This window comes from Pelodiscus sinensis, chromosome 31 (assembly GCF_052426305.1).
Source record: "Pelodiscus sinensis isolate ZL-2025 chromosome 31, ASM5242630v1, whole genome shotgun sequence".
In the NCBI taxonomy this organism is placed as follows: domain Eukaryota; kingdom Metazoa; phylum Chordata; order Testudines; family Trionychidae; genus Pelodiscus; species Pelodiscus sinensis.
The window spans coordinates 4526494-4543386 of NC_143082.1; the positions used below are offsets into that span (position 1 = coordinate 4526494).

At 56.2% G+C, this 16893-nt stretch overlaps 1 protein-coding gene across 1 annotated transcript in view; it reads right to left on the bottom strand.

The window, feature by feature from the left end:
• LOC102452901 (A.superbus venom factor 1) overlaps positions 1 to 8985 on the bottom strand; it is a 60560-nt gene extending 51575 nt beyond the window's left edge. The window contains exons 1-4 of the mRNA XM_075902305.2: positions 8832 to 8985; positions 3362 to 3554; positions 2704 to 2866; positions 2196 to 2266 (exon numbers count right to left, since the gene is read on the bottom strand). Of these exons, the coding sequence (XP_075758420.1) occupies positions 2196 to 2266; positions 2704 to 2866; positions 3362 to 3554; positions 8832 to 8902 (498 nt within the window). The 5' untranslated portion in view covers positions 8903 to 8985. The remainder of the gene's footprint in view (positions 1 to 2195; positions 2267 to 2703; positions 2867 to 3361; positions 3555 to 8831) is intronic.
• Positions 8986 to 16893: the final 7908 nt, after the last annotated feature.

The window sequence follows — 16893 nt, forward strand, 5'->3', positions numbered from 1 at the left end:
AAATCACGGCTGATGTGGAGAAAGTGAATAAGGAAAAGTTATGTACTCCTTCCCACAACGCAAGAACTAGGGTCACCAAATAAAATCAATAGGGAGCTGGTTTAAAACAAACAAAAGGAAGTTTTTCTTCACACAACGCACAGTCAACCTGTGGAACTCCTTGCCAGAGGATGTCACAAAGGCCAGAACTTTAACAGGGTTCAAAAAAGAGCTAGATAAATTCATGGAGGTTAGGTCCATCAATGGCTATTAGCCAGGAAGAGTGGGAATGGTGTCTCTAGCCTCTCTTTGTCAGAAGCTGGGAATGGGTGACAGAAGAGGGATCAATTCGAATCATAGAATCATAGGGCTGGAAGAGACCAGCCCCCTGCTCTAGGCAGGACCAATCCCAACTAAATCAACCCAGCCAGGGCTTTGTCAAGCTGACACTTAGAAACCTCTAGGGATGGAGATTCCACCATCTCCCTGGGTTACCCATTCAAGGGCTTCACCACCCTCCTAGTGAAATGGTTTTTCCTACTATCCAACCTGGACCTCCTCCACTGTAATTTGAGACCCTTGTTCTTCCGGAAGTTGAAGGCTGCTCTCAAATCCCCCCCCCCCCCCCACGCTTCTCTTCTGCAGACTAAACAAGCCCAAATCCCTCAGCCTCTCCTCGTAGGTCATGTGCTCCAGCCCCCTCATCATTTTGGTCGCCCTCCACTGAACCCTCTCCAATGCATCCACATCCTTTCTGTAGTGGGGGGCCCAGAACTGGACACAATACTCCAGATGTGGCCCCGCCAGTGCCAAATAAAGAGGAATAATCACTTCTCTAGATCTGCTGGCAATGCTCCTCCTAATGCAACCTAATATGCCATTTGGCTTCTTGGCTACAAGGGCGCCCTGTTGACTCATATCCAGCTTCTCACTCACTGTAATCCCCAGGCCCTTATCTGCTGAACTGCTACTTAGTCAGTTTGTCCCCAGCCTGTAGCCATGCTTGGGATTCTTCCGTCCCAAGTGCAGGACTCTACACTTGTCCTTGTTGAACCTCATCAGATTTCTTTTGGCCCAATCCTCTAATCTGTCTAGATCACTCTGGACTCTATCCCTGCCCTCCAGCGTAGCTACCTCTCTCCCTAGCTTAGTGTCATCCGCAAACTTGCTGAGCGTGCTACCTACCCCCTCAACCAGGTCATTAATAAAGATGTTGAACCTGATGATTCCCTGCTCTGTTCATTCCCTCTGGGGCACCTGGCACTGGCCACTGTTGGAAAACAAGACACTGGTCCAGATGGACCTTTGGTCTGACCCTCTGTGACCGTTCTTATGTTCCTAAAGGGCTTTGCAGCCCTGACGGCTACAGCTGCTCCTCATTGCAAGACCCCAGCTGCTTATGTGGCTGCTCTGGGCAGAGTGTCGAAGGAAGAGGAAACAGAGCCGAAGAGGAACCGAAGGGAGGGATGTGCTCTCTCTCCTCTCCGCTGGCTGTGGTGAGGAAAACCCCTCGGGCTTATTGCCCAGGATTTTGCTGCTGATTTACTTTACATTGTGGCCCATAAAACCCATACAGGGCCTTCCGAGGATTAACGCCTGGAGCTCTGATCCCCACGCTGCCCACCAGTTTACACATCCTTCAAAGGGCTCCTAGCAGTGGCACCTTGTCTTCCTGAAGGACCCCCTGCAACTTTGCTCCAGAACTAACACCCTGGCAAAACCATGGGCCCTCCCCAGACAGCTGCATGGCTGCTGTCCCGGCAAACTTTGCAGCCTCCCTCGTGACCGGAGGATAATTTGCACACAAGAGGTTTGCACGGAGAGGCCTCGAAGAGCTACTTGCTTTTCTCCCCTCTGTACCACGTTGCTTCCACATGCTGGGGTTCTATGCAGCCTTCTCAGGTGCAATAATTACTGCACGTGACCCAGACAAGTGGCTGAGCCCACATGTTCCCCCCATTCCGGGCTCACCCTACCTCAAACTCCACAATCCTCCACGACCCTTTCTCAAACTCCACAATCCTCCACGACCCCACCTCAAACCCCACAATCCTCCATGACCCTTTCTCAAACCCCACAATCCTCCACAACCCCACCTCAAACCCCACAATCCTCCATGACCCCACCTCAAACCCCACAATCCTCCATGACCCCACCTCAAACCCCACAATCCTCCATGACCCTTTCTCAAACTCCACAATCCTCCATGACCCCACCTCAAACTCCACAATCACAGTCTTGGACAACGGTTCCAGCTTGTGACCCATGGTGAAGATCCGGAAGAGGACTGAGAAAATAAAGAGAGAAGAGAGGGACCTCGTTAGACACCTTAGCCAAGAATGTCAACGTGGTTTAGGTGCCTAAATGCTGCACCTTTTTCCAGCAGGCTTGGGATGGCCATCAGATGGGGACACGTCTCTTGGTTCAAGATGAAGCAGAACCAGGCACTGTGGTTTGAAAAAGTTCATCTCCCACCCTCAATCCCATGGCCCACCCGGTCTTCCAGGGTCTAACACGCAATGGGACATCCCGACTAGGACGATGGTGAAGGGTGAAATATTATCAAGTTGCAGGGGGATGAGGGAGAGTTTCTTCTCCAGCGCTCCTCTGTCTTCAACCAGACAACAAGCAAAGCAAAAAGCACAGGGTAGAGCCTGAGAGCCCTACTGGGACATCAACAGCTTCCAGCCCCCTCCCATCAGAAGAGACCGGGGAAGGCAGTACCTGTGGACCCGGGGGTGTAGATGGTTTTATCTGTCTGGATAAAGATGTATCCACTGTGGAAATGGACCAGAACCACTTTTTCCAGGGTTTTCTGAGGGAATTTGGCCTGGACCACCACATACTGGTTTTGTTTGGAATCTTTCTTTATGTCTTTGGTGGGGACCTGCGGGAGAAGAAAAACATGCATGAGTTCTTCCTGGTTCCCTCACCCCACAGGAGACGTTCAAAGCAAAAAACCTTTGCGGGGTTAACCACGCTTATGTAATACGTGGAGAGGCTGCATGAGGGCCCATGGCCTTTTACTAACTAGCACACAAGTGCCATGAACGGGTGGATCTCCTCATCGGGAGTACCCCGGGCAGCGGGGGAATTCCAGGATGGCACACTCAGAATTGATGTTACGGCCAGAAGAGACCCAGCGTGATCCTCCCATCTGATTGCCTGTGTAATGCAGGCCTCGATGTTCACCCAACATTTCCAGCTCATCTTTGGCTTGAGTGTCTCTTTCCGAAACACATCCAACCTTGACGGGATCTGAACGTCTTGGCATGGGGGGGACAAATCACGGGAGGTGCCAAAAATAAGTGGGCCACTGTTGAAAATGTTGCCCTGGGTGTATTTGTTTCATTGGCTGATCTGAGGCTGCGATTTTCCCCACCTTTATGACAGCTGTGCCAATCATCCCTGTGTTAGGGTTCAGTTCCACTGGGACCTGGTATAAAATGTTCTTCCTGAGCGGGAAGTCTTGCACGGTGACCGTGACCGCCATGGGGCCATCGAGGCCATGGGCTTCAACCACGACGTTCTCTTCACTCTCCACCCGCAGGACGTTGGGGGTGATCAGGGAGTATCTGGGAACGGCAAAAAGGCTGAGGTGAGTAATACTGTTAGTATTTAAAACCCTGCTGGTTGTCAGTCCCACCATTCCAAGGGATTTCCATGCCTGGGTTTCTACCAAGCTTCTTGCTACCGCTGATCGTTTATTGTTATTTGCTTTACAGCTGCATCTGGAAATCCCAACAGTGATTGAGGCATGGTACAAACACAATAAGACACAGTTCCTACCTCAGGGGTATGTCTACATGGCCTCGGAAAAGTGCAGTTCCCAGCGGGGGTCAACACCGGTCACATCTACACTTCGGGTGCAACAATGGCTTAGCTGCATAGAAATCTCCTACGTCAGTAGTTCCCAATGCGGTGCCTGTGGGCACCATGGCACCCGCTGGGGCATTTATATGTGCCCGTCTAGTGACCAGGGCCGGTCCGAGCCACTCTTGCACCCCGGGCCCCGGGCGCACAACGCATGCACGGCTCCTGCCCCAGGCATGCGGCAGCCCCGAAAGGTTGGGGACCACTGTCCTACATCAACAGAAGGGGTTTTTCTCTCAGTGCATATAACCCACCATCCATTCCTCCATCAACCTAACTGCTTCTGCTCCGGCAGGTAGATTGGATTAACCACCACGCTGCTAGAACCCTGGCCACCTGAGAATAATCTCAGTTCCTGATTCAGGCTGCTGGTGCCATGCTGGGGGCTGTGCTGACCTAGCTTAGGCACGTAGAAATGGAGCGGGCAGAGGGGAATGTCTCTAGAGGCGCTGTATTCCATCAGAATGCACTGATTAAAACCGAAATGTGCCGCAGGGATGCGGCGATTTTCTTACATTTTCTGAGGGAAAAAAAGCGTTTCGTTTCCATAAGGCGGCAGCTCTTCGTTCCGACTTGACGGCGTGCTAATGTTAGTTAATAGAATCACTGAAACGCTGGGCTTGAAGGGGTCGGGAAAGGATCAGTGAGGGTCGGGAAGATCCATGCGGGCCAGGGGGAAGCCGCAGAGGCCCAGGGCACCAAAATACAACAATTATTTTCCCTATTGAGTCTGCCCAAAATAAACCCTACATCCATAAACCACAATGATTTGGGCGTGTGTAAATGCATATTTATCATTTCCCCCCCGAAAGCGAATTAAATCCTTGAGGAAAATTTGTCAGAGCAGCCACCCGCAAGAATTGCTGGCTACGGTCTGAGGCCCCAGAAAATGTTCGTTGTGAGAACCCCTGAGCCGGGCCCTGCCTGACGGGTGTTTCTCTAACCTGTTCCTATAAACCTCCCACCCCCTGTTTAGGTCAGCTGTTCCTGTGCTGAATGTAGAAATCCAATTGAAATCGTTGAAACAAAACCCTTCAGTGAGTCCGTTTCAATAGTTCCTACACCAGGGGCAGGCATGATAGGGTCCGCGGGCCGCATCCGGCCCACCAACCCGTTGAATCCGGCCTCTGGCTGCCCTGCCGCTCCCCCGCCTCTGGGCCAATCAAGACCTGGGAATGGGGGCACACAGAAGGTCTCCTCCCCCCACCAGGGACGAGCAGCACCAGAGGGAATGGCCAGCCTGGCAGGGCAGGAGCAGGGGTGAAATACTGTGAGGTCCCCCAACCCAGGCTAATCAGGGCCTGAGGGTGGGGGAGCATGCAAAGTGTCCTGCCCCCACTCACCAGGGGCTGACGGCACTTAGGGGGAACAGCCCCTTTCCGCCCAAGGCCCGCCCCTTTGGGGGGCAGCCCGCAACCAAAGTGTGTGAAGTGCCCCCCTGCAAAAATTATTACTCACCCCGGCCTACAGGAGCTTTTCAGAAAATTGGTTTCTCAAAGAATTTCAGCTTCCCAGTGCAACGTGGGACACAAGGACATTTGGGCATTTGCCACAGAATGGAAATTGTGTTTCATGTCTGCTTCAGGCTCGTCTACACCAGGGGTCTCCAAACTACGGCCCGCGAGGCCCTCTCATCCGGCCCGTGGAGACATTTTTGTCTGGGCCCTTCTTGCCGCGGGGGGGGGGGGGGGGGCCCTGTCAGGGGTGTGCGGCCTGTACTCACGCCGCGCCGGGGCAGGAGAAGCGGGCCGCTCCGCTGACAAGCGGCCGCGCGGCGGCAAACGGCGCAGGGGGCGGGGGTTAGCACGGGCGGCGTTCCCCCGCCCAGACTGACAGGGCAGCCGGCCAATCAGGGGGCAGGATGGGCGGTGGTGGTAACGCCCGCCCGGCGACGTGCGGGGGAATGTGAACCTCGGCGGGAACTTTAAAAAGGTGACCCCTTCCGCCCAGGGGGAGGGAAGGAGTGAGCGGTGGCAAGCAGGAGGGGAGGACAGCGTGCAGAGGAAGGGGAGAGCAGGGGGAAAAGCCTCCCCTCCCCTTCCGGGAGAAACGGATTCACAGGTCACTGTTGATGTTAGGGACAACAAATCTAAAGCCAGAAATGTCTGCTATTTTGGCATCCAGGAAACAATTTCACCATTCACACTAATACAGGTGTTCATGTGTAGTGTATCAATGTGTTATTAAATAATAACTGAATAAAATAATATTAAATAAATAATTAAAAACAACATCCATGTTTTGATTGTTTTTTATTTGGACCTCAAGTGTGTAGTCGGCCCCCGAACTGCTGTTTGATAGTTAATGCGGCCCTCGGGCTGAAAAGTTTGGAGACCCCTGGTCTACACGAACATTTAGTTCTAGCAAACGGATGTGAAGCTAGCCTCCCCCAGCCTCCTGCCTGTGTCTATGTGTCCCCGCACTAACAATTCCTCCCCCACTTTGAAACAGAGTACCATAAAGTGCCGTCAGGAACTATTTGTATGCATCAGCAGTGTCCTCACAGACAGTGTGCAGTGTGTGTGTGTGTGTGTGTGTGTATAGATTTACATCCCAATTTGCCATGAACTAATTGTTCATGTAGACAAGCCTTTGGCAAGTCGAATTAACTTTGCTCCTAAATCACCTAGGCAATCTAGACAATCCTCCCCCCCCCCAGCCACTGAAGCAACATTTGCCACCTTCCCTGAGAAATAACTGACTGATTACATCACTATGGTGTTGTGAATTCACAAGGAAATGCACCTGGAGGGAAAGAAAAAGTGTTGCTAAATGTCAGCCACGTTGTTTGTGTGTCACTCAGGGGTGAAGGGCAACTGATGACTGGACTCAAATTTTTCATACTCAATACAGATCTCGCACACACACACACACACACACACACGTGAAAAGTGGAGGGCATAATGCACTCCCGTCGCTCAACGAAAATTGCTTTGGGTGGCTTTGTCTTACAGCCTGATCCTCTGTTGCCGTGAAACCAAAGTCGAGCGCCCAGGTGGACACCGAGCCAGTAGGGGGCGCTCTTCGCTGTGAGTCAGTGCTGACCCCATGTCCCGGCACTGGGTGGGCACCGTACTGCAGCTAGTGGTGGCGCAGCAGGGGGCGCTGTCTTCCAACTCTGTGCTGGTGGGGGCAGGCCCAGAGAACCCAACGTGCCCCTCGGGGGGGACCTGTCCACTGGTGGGGCAGAATAAACTTGCCAGATTGTTTCATTTGGCCCATCATAGGCCATCGTGCGGCAGGCACCAAGGAAAGGGACAGGGCCTGACAGGGAGAGGCATCGCCCATTGTGCTTTGGTTAGAGCCAACAGTCTGGAGCAGAGAGCCAGCCCAGCCCCGTGGGACAGGAACCCTCACGTGGGGTATGTGCGGAGGGCTCGCTGTCTGGCCCGGCCCTACTGCCTAGGTCCTCCAATCCCCTGGGGACAGGACCCAACACTCCCCAGTCACACAATCTCAACGGCAGGACCTGGCGTTGCCCACCCCCATTTCCACAAGGCTAAGGCCCCCGAATTCTTCAATCTTGCACTGGGCGGAGTTCAGTAGGGGGCGCACTCCCCTGGCAGTCAATGCTGACTCCCATATCCCAGTGCGCAGCTAGGGGGCGCTGTGCGGCAGAGAGCAGGGTGGGGGCTCAGTAGGGGGCGCTCTCCCCTGGCAGCCAGTGCTGATTCCCATATCCCAGTGCGCAGCTAGGGGGCGCTGTGTGGGAGAGAGCAGGGTGGGGACTCAGTAGGAGGCGCTCTCCCCTGGCAGCCAGAGCTGACCCCAATGTAGTGCTAGGGGGTGCTGTGCTTCAGGGAACAGATTCAGTAGCTCAGCAGGGGGCGCTCTCTCTTGGCAGCCAGTGCTGCCTGTCATGCCCCAGTGCATGGCTAGGGGGTGCTGTGCTGCAGGCAGCAGGGTGGGAGCTCAGGAGAAAGAGCTCTCCCGTCTATGCTGACCCCAGTGCCCCATGGAGAGGGCAATGCTGCCCCTCCTGCATTCCCTCAGCTGCCATCACGCAGTCAGGAGCGCTGTGGCATGCACTGCCCTGTGCACGGCCTGAGCGGTCCTAGTGCCACCCTTTTGCCTAGAGAGGAGCCCAGCGGATTTGACTCCTAGTCACACCACACCACTCCCCTCCCGGGCTCTAACCGCTAGACTTCACTCCCTTCCTACAGCTTGTGCTAGAACCCAAGCATCTCCCCTTGTGAGAGCATCAGAGCTCCCACTACTCTTCTCACCTCTCTGGCCTGGTTGGCACAGTCCCTCCAGCAGTGGAACTAGAACCCGGGAGTCCTGACTCACAGTCCAGTGGCCAAAGCGTGGACCATGGCGCTTTGGAGGCCCATCAGCCACTTGGAAGTGACCTGGGTCGTGGTCTGCCTCGTGCATCACAAGCAATCCCCTTGATCAATGGAGTTACAATGAGAACTGAATTTAGCCCCACTGGGTGTCTAGCGGATGTAGAAAATGAGCAAGGAGTTCTAGAAGTGACCCTATAGGACGTGATTCCAGTCTCTTTTCAAGCCTGATCCAAAGTCCGCTAAAACCAAGGGGGAAAACCGCCCATTGATTTCAGTGCATTTCAGGTGCGTGAGTACTCCCAGTTTACACCTGGTTAACTCAAAAGTCTGAGGGGCAGCTGTGTTAATCTGTAACTTTAAAAACAACTTTTTAAAACAACAAGTAGCCCTGTGGCACTTTAAAGACTAACATATACATATATATAGTGTTGTGAGCTTTTGTGGCCAAAACCCACTTCAAAATCCAGTTTATTCTGTAAAAAAAAAAAAAATCCCAACTTCCAACCCCCCAAAATCAGCCTCTGAACTGAGCGAGGGAGCAGTATGGCTGGACAGAGTGAGGAAGAGAATTTCTATAGCCTGTCTCCACTCCACACACAGTGGCAGGGAAGAGAAGGCAATGTCGCTTTTTAGCTGCTTCAGGAACTCAGGCTAATCGCGCCACCGTGGCAGAAGCGCAGGGGTACTTACAGTTGGCTGTGAGAAACAGCCGGGAAGCAGAAGGCCAAGGTGGCCAGCAGGTAGAAAGCCGAGCCCCCCATGGTGATGGCAGGAGGGTCAGGAGGAGAAGTTCTTCTCTCAGGGCTATTTATCCTGAGAGCTCCCTGTAAGCGGAGCCCTTGTGCAAACAGCTGGGTGGGTTAATGCCTGATGGGGAGGAGCCCAGGAAACCGGGGAGTTTGGAAGAAAAGATGTTTTCTTCACTCCCGGCACGAGAATGTATTGTTCTGTTTTTTTTTTCACGTGGGGGAGTTGGAATTAGGGGCCTGCGGTTGTGTTATGTTTGCTCCATGGCAAAGCGCTAGCCACAGAATGGAATGACAGGGCTCCCAACCGCCCCAGGTCAGACCTAGCATGGGAGGGGTGCTGGGAGTCAGGATGTTTGAGTTACAATCCAGGCACTGGGAGCGGAGTGGGATCTACGGGGTTAGAATGGGGGAGGTGGAGCTGAGACTCCTGGAGTCTGTTCCGGACTCTGCCTTTGACTCACTCTTTTACTTTGGGCAAATCCTGAGACATTTCAGGAGGCAAAGTGCTCGCAGTCCTGAAGGCAGCTCCGTAAAGCTCCCTCTGTCTCTTCCATGCACTTGGACTGTAAAACCTTTGGATCAAAAACTGTCTCCTAGACCAGGACTGCTCTAGGCTCCATTAGGGAATCTACATTGCTACAGATGGAAGTGCTAATACAGACAGGGCGCTGGTGTGTTTAGTCACCACATCGTCTGCACCTGCTCCGTATGAGTGCACAACACCCAGCACCCAGAAGGCCTTCGGGTGCTGCTGCCATAAAAGAGATGACAGGAAATAATAATGTGGGATTAATCTGTGGAACTCATTGCCACATGATAGTCCTGCCTCAGGGCACAAGGCAAGGGGTGGTAAGAGGTAATGTCCCCCAGAGGCAGGCTATCCTCCACACTAGGGTTTCGTGCACCCGTCTCTAGATTATCTGGGAATAATCATTCTTGTAGATGACCCACCAAACCAGAGTGGCAGTCCCTGGTTGGCATTTTCCGAGCCACATAGGGGTTTCAGAGACACTGCATGGCAAATGGGTGTCCAAATCCCTTAGGTGGCTTTGAAGCTCGAAACAGGTTGCTAACCTGGCAGCATTTGCAGGCGCACCGATTAACCGATCCCTCTCCAGCTGCAATTACCCTGGCATTTTAAGGGTTAACCGCCTTGCTACACCAGGCCTTCAGCTCTCTGGGCCAAATCCTCCGCTGGTGTAACCCCGCCTCGCCCCACAGGGACCCTCCCCACGTCTGGTTTGGCCTTCCTCTGGGCAAAAGCAAAGCAAGGAGGAGTTACTGGGGGAGGGCGGGTTATCAGGTGTTTCCAGTAAGAGGTTCCTTTTCCTGGCAGCGGTGTTTGGACAAGGCTTCGGTCTGGACCGGATCCAAAGACATCCAATTGCAACATGTTTGCTTATGGCTACACAGCCGGCGGGCTTGCCTAACCACAAGCATCATAAGGCTCCGGGGGTCCGTGGGACCCACTCGGCAGCCCGGGGAGTGGTGAAGGGAAAAGGTGTTGGGGTTTTGTCACTGGCCTGCCATAGGCCTCCTATGGGGACTGGGCCTCTTGTGACCGGTGCCGGCCCGGGCCTGGCGCTGTCTCAGAAATAACCCCAGAGCCGGTCGCACCAGTTAGAGCCCGAGGCCCAGCAGTGTAAACGGCCCCGAACCCGGGAGAGTCCAGCCGCCGCACCCGACTCGAATGGGCCGCAATCAGCCGCCTCGCCCTTTAAACACCTGCAGGACGTTTCATGGTCCCATCCGCCCCCGTGGGGGGACTAGTCGTGCTATCAGGGGGGCGCCGAGGGGCGGCTGAGATCGGCGCCGGTGGGGAGAGGGCGGCCGAGCAGAGCAGGCGGCTGCTGGGTGTTCGGGGAAGGGGTGTAAAGGGGGGTGGAGGGGGCAGAGCAGGGGGGACGGAAGAGGGTTTGGGGAGGGGGTGGAGTGGGGCAGGGAACTGGGGTGGAAGGGGGGCTGCCCTGGGCCCCACAGCTCCCTAGGGACAGCCCTGAAGGCTTTGGATACTCCCCATGCAGGCCTGGGGCAGCTGAGGGAGGGGTACGTGCTACTGGACTGCCCGGGACCTGCATGGGGCAGGTCAAAAGCCCCTTTGAATCAAGAGAAGCTTTTCCCCACAGCAGGCAGCGTTACCGTGGCAGCGGGCAGGGCCCCGGGGCCTTTTTAAATTGCCCAGGCCTCGGGGCAATCACCCCTTTTACTGCTCCATCAGCAGGCCCGGGCGGTGGGGAGAGGTGGGGAGGGGTGGGTCTCGGTGGGTCACAGCTGCCAGAGGGGACAGGGCGGGGGAGGGGAGTCCTCCTCTGGCCCCAGCCTCAGGCAACCTGCCTGCACCCCAAACTCCTCATCACTCCATCCCAGAGCCTGACCCCCCGCACCCCAACCCTCTTTTCCAGCCCTGAGCCCCCTCCAGCACCCCAAACCTCGCCTCTGCACACCAACCCTCCCCACCCCACCAAACCCCTCAGCCCCCTCCAGCACCCCAAACCCCTCAACCTCACCCCACCCACAACCCTCACCTCTGCATACCAGCCCCCCACCCCTCAGCCACCTCCAGAACCCCAAACCCCTCAACCTCAGCCCCACCCCACAACCCTCACCTCTGCACACCACCCCCCACCCCTCAGCCACCTCCAGAACCCCAAACCCCTCAACCTCAACCCCACCCCACAACCCTCACCTCTGCACACCACCCCCCACCCCTCAGCCCCCTCCAGAACCCCAAACCCCTCAACCTCACCCCACCCCACAACCCTCACCTCTGCACACCACCCCCCACCCCTCAGCCACCTCCAGAACCCCAAACCCCTCAACCTCAGCCCCACCCCACAACCCTCACCTCTGCACACCACCCCCCACCCCTCAGCCACCTCCAGAACCCCAAACCCCTCAGCCTCATCTCCACCCCAGAGCCCTCGTCCCCAGCCAGAGCCCTCAAAAATTACTCTTTCCAACCCATTTTTACATTATTTTAAAATATATATATTATCTTACAAGGCAGGTGGGGGCTTGGACCCTGGCCCCTAGGAATATACATCCATGCGCCACACACTGGCCTTGCACATTTAGTTTAATGGGCAGGTAAAATGTCATTAGTTTTCTCACTATTAACTGGTAAGTAGAAGTCATGCCCTCATTAGTGAAGGTTCGTTATTATTTCTTGGTACCACAGCAGTGCCCAGAAACCCCAGCTGGGATCAGGGCCCCGTTGGGCCGGGTGCTGCTCAGACACAGCGAGAGACAGACCCTGCCCCAGCTGGGATCAGGGCCCCGTTGGGCCGGGTGCTGCTCAGACACAGCGAGAGACAGACCCTGCCCCAGCTGGGATCAGGGCCCCGTTGGGCCAGGTGCTGCTCAGACACAGCGAGAGACAGACCCTGCCCCAGCTGGGATCAGGGCCCCGTTGGGCCGGGCGCTGCTCAGACACAGCGAGAGACAGACCCTGTCCCAGCTGGGATCAGGGCCCCGTTGGGCCGGGCGCTGCTCAGACACAGCGAGAGACAGACCCTGCCCCAGCTGGGATCAGGGCCCCGTTGGGCCGGGCGCTGCTCAGACACAGCGAGAGACAGACCCTGTCCCAGCTGGGATCAGGGCCCCGTTGGGCCGGGCGCTGCTCAGACACAGCGAGAGACAGACCCTGTCCCAGCTGGGATCAGGGCCCCGTTGGGCCGGGCGCTGCACAGATACAGCGAGAGACAGGCCCTGCCCCAGCTGGGATCAGGGCCCCGTTGGGCCGGGTGCTGCACGTACTCGTGGTGAGAGACTGTTTACAGTTTGAACAGACAAGGGGGACAAAGGCTGGTCCGTTACCATTCTGCCGGGCTGTTCTATACACGAATTCTGACTGTTACAGGAGAATTCTGGGGAGATGAGTGGCCCTGCCATGGAAGGGTTAATCTCGCCCTTTCTGTCCTAATGATGCCTCTCCATGGTGGAAAGAGGATGAACAGTCAGACCGGGTCAGGCCAATGGTCCCCCAGCCCAGGATCCAGTCTTTTGAGGGTGAACAATGCTGCATGTTTCAAAGGGAATGAAGGTGACCAGGGTGATTATAAAGTGGTCCATCCCGTGTCATCCAGTCCCGGCACCAAGCACTCAGAATTTTAGGGACACCCAGGGCATGCGTCTGTGTCCCTGCCTAGCTTGACTAATAGCCATTGGTGGAACTATCCTCCAGGAACTTATCTCCTTAAAAAAAACCACTTCTGTATCGGTTGGGCTTTTTCAAGATCCCCTGGCAAGGAGTTCCACAGGTTGGCCAGCATGATGTGTGAAGAAGTGCTGCCTTTTGTTGGTTTCAAACCTGCTGCCTATCCATTTCATCAGGTGACCCCTCACCCTTGTGTTCTGGGAAGGAGTAAATAACACTTCCCCCGTCACTTTCTCCACCCCAAGAGCCAAGAGCCGCAGGCTGCTTAATCTCTTCTCATAGGGAAGCTTAACCCTTTCATCCCTTTGGTTTCCCTTCCCTGGATCGATTCCATTTCTAACAAACCTTGTCTGAGATGGGGCAACCAGAGCTGGGGACGGGGGCTAGGGAAGCCCCAGGGATTCCCTAAGGGTCTAGCACGCGGTGGCTTCTAGGGTCACCCCCCCCCCATGCTCTCTGCAGTGGCTCCACTCATCCAGCCTGCTGTGCTCGGCTTCACCGCAGCAGCAGGAAGCAGCACGTCCCCGGCCCCAGAGCACTCCTTTTGTCACGGAGAAGTGGAGCACAGCGGGCGGGGAGAGGGCGATGGGGTAGAGCAGGCCGCCGGGTTGCTCCAGTTCCCACCACCGCAGCGAGTGAGGGAGCCGCCCCCTGCTGCTGCCCACACCAGGTGCAAGCAGGGGCAGGATTTGGGGCAGGGGTGGGATGGGGTAGAGCAGAGGGCAGGGGCAGGGCCTACAGGCGAGGTCATTGCCCTGGGCTCTGCACCCAGGTTCAGGGGTGGGAGGTTGTCCCAGGCCCCGTGTCCCCCTAGACCGGCCCTATAGAGCAGCATGCAGAAGTCAAGGGGTGTATTTCAATGTACGAAATAAAGGATTCGCTTCCCTTCCGTGCATCTTCCGGAAAGTACCGTAAAAGGAGCTCCTGAGTCATTTCACAGGAAGTAGGGGACGTGGGTCGGAGGAAGGAGCCCAGGCAGTCCCCCAAAACTATTCCTGAGCCCATTTCCATAAAACAGGAGTGGGGAACAATTTGCGATGGGGAAGGTGCATCCTAGGTCTAGGATGGAGGTGTGGGGGGGAAGGGAGCTTGGGGTAGGGGGTGGGGTACAGGAGGAGGTGGGTGAAGGGGGGATCACAATGCACAAAACCTCCCTCTCCCAGCAGTTCCCAACCTTTTCCAGAGGGGGACCCATTCTGACAATTCAGGAAGACTTGGTGACCCAGGGCAATTCAAAAAATGTGTGAATGGCTCCTTAAGAGCCACCTGAGGAGGCACCTGGTGACCCTTTTGAAATGTAATGATGACCTATATTTGGGTCCCGACCCATAGGCTGGGAACAAGGCTGGCCCGAGCCATTTTGGCGCCCTGGGCCCTAGGCACGTGACACCGCCCCTGGGGCGCATGGCCCTGCCTCTGGGCGCACGACGCATGCGCTGCCCAGTCGGCCTGGCCACCGCCGATGGCACGCAGCTCGGGGCCGCTTGGGGTGGGCTGTGCCTGGCCGTGGAGGGCCCTGTGGCCGCAGGGGGAAGGACGCTGCTGGCCGGTGCTGCGGGGTTAACATGGCCCCCGCCCCGGGCAGCCTCTGTAGCCCACCAGGAGCCGGGCGCCCCTTGTAAGTTGGCACCCTGGGCAGCTGCCCGGCTAGCCCACCCTTTAGTCCGGTCCTGGTTGGGAAACCCAGTCTAATCCCAGCGGAGAGAGGCAGATGAAGCGGCTGCCCCCGGCCTATGGGTCCAGCGGGGCCACGGGCTGGATTGAAAGGCTTGGTGGGCCGGATTCGGCCCCGGGGCCTTATCTTGCCCACCTTGTCATAAAGCCTCACTCATGCGCGCACTACAGCCCCGTGCTGCCACGTGTCCCTGTGGACACAGAGCGATGCAGGAGCCTGAAACACGCCAAACAGGGCGCCTTAGAAACCCACGTCCCAACGCCGTGAGACGGAGGCCGGCTGCCGCTCGAGGGCTGCGCTTTATCCCCTTGGCCACGAGTGGCTACAGCAAGAAGGGCAACGAAATTCAGCGGGGCCAAGAGGCGCGAGGTGCGGGGGCCACCAGCCCGCTGGCAGCGGCCACGTGTCCAATCGGGGACCGCCGGCTTCAAGGCGCCCTCGGACCCAGGCTTCTGGAAAATTCCTGTTGAATCATTCGATATCTGATCAATTCAGACAGCACGGCCCTGACCCTCCCACGCACAGACGACCGGTGCATGTCCCTGAACAAATACACAGCTGGACTGTGACCTCGGCTGGGTTCCATACTCGGCCCAGGGAGGATCTATTGGGCAACACGTCCTGGGAACAGTTTGCAAAACAAGGGGGAACACGAGAAGGGGAGAGGCCCCCGGCTTTCCAGTGAGAGGCAGGCCCTTTGCTTCAGCAGCTAGAAGCTGCTCTGATTGGTCAGAGGGAATCTGGACGCGCCCCATTAGCTTTGTGGCAATATGCTGATTTGCATACTTTTTAAAAAAATCTTTGCTTGATTTGCATACCCTACCACTGGGTTTATTTGCACCCTTTTATCTGCAGGGCACAGGGCCTGCAGGCCAGGTGGCTAGTGCAACACCGAAAGGCAGAACTAAACTTGGGACTGCGGGAGCAGACGCTAGTACCTGCCCTTCCTTGCGGCTGTCGTAGCTGGAAAACACACGCCTTCTTGTCCTTGCTTCGGCGGCTGCGCTGCTCTCAGATTTCCCTGCCCAGTTACTGTATTTAGCCTCCATCCTTTGGATCCAGCCCTGCCAGGTGGCCGCGCCCTCGCCCGGTGGAATGCCACCATGGAGCCCAAGAGCCAAACTCAGCACCTCCTGAGTCTCACCTTAGCACTGAGTAGCAGGCTGGTGGGGCAGTCGTGGGGGTCAGCTGCTAGGGACTAACACGACCACACCTGCTAGGCCTGTGCATTACACACACACACACCCGAACACACTGGCATAGCGGGAGTGCCGGGCAGTGGCCTGAGAAGAGAATTGGGAGCCAGGACTTCCCCGTATCTGTCAGTGGCTCAATGCTTAAGTGGCAGAAACCTCGGAACCTGCTTACCCGCCCACTTAGTCACCTCTCTTCTTCCCAGGGCAAGGGAGGTGTCACCGGACATGCCAAGTGTCTTACCTACCACGTGCATGGAAAGTAAATTAGAAAACAGCCCAAAAAAGAGGCAGGTGTAGGACCCAGGAGTCACATTTCCCTATTCTAACCACTCAACCTCACTGTCCTCCTAATGGTGTGGATTGAACCCAGGAGTCCTAGGCTATACACTAACCACTAGACCCCACCATCCCCTTGCTTCTGAGGACAGGAGCCCCGGAATCCTGAGTTCGAGTATAAACACCGCTCCAACCACGTGACTAGACCCAACTTCCCTCTAGGGCTGGAACAGAACCCAGGAACCCTTAGTGTTTGCTCTAACCCAGCCCCACTCCCGACCCCTTTAACATACAGAAGAAACTTTGCTTTGTTGCCCAGGCAACCGCTGAGGGTTTTCCCCCCCCCTGGGATTTCCTAAGAAGCCAGGGTGCCCCTCACCTCACATCCAGGGCCGGCTCGAGCCATTCCTGCGCCCCGGGCAGCGGGTGCGTGACGCATGCACGGCTCCGCCCCCAGGTGCATGGCACATGTGCGGCTCCCGGCCCCGGGATACTGCGAACCTTAATGCTGCAATCGGGCGCGCAGCACCTGATTGCAGCTCTAAGGGGTGTGGCGCGGCCCCCAGCCCCGGGTGCACGGTGCCTGATTGCGCCCCTTACAGCTGCCATCAGGCACCCCCCATAGGTTGGCACCCTGGGCAGCTGCCTGGCTAGCTCCCCCCCGCCGCTTAATCTGGTCCTGCTCACGTCTGCAGAGATT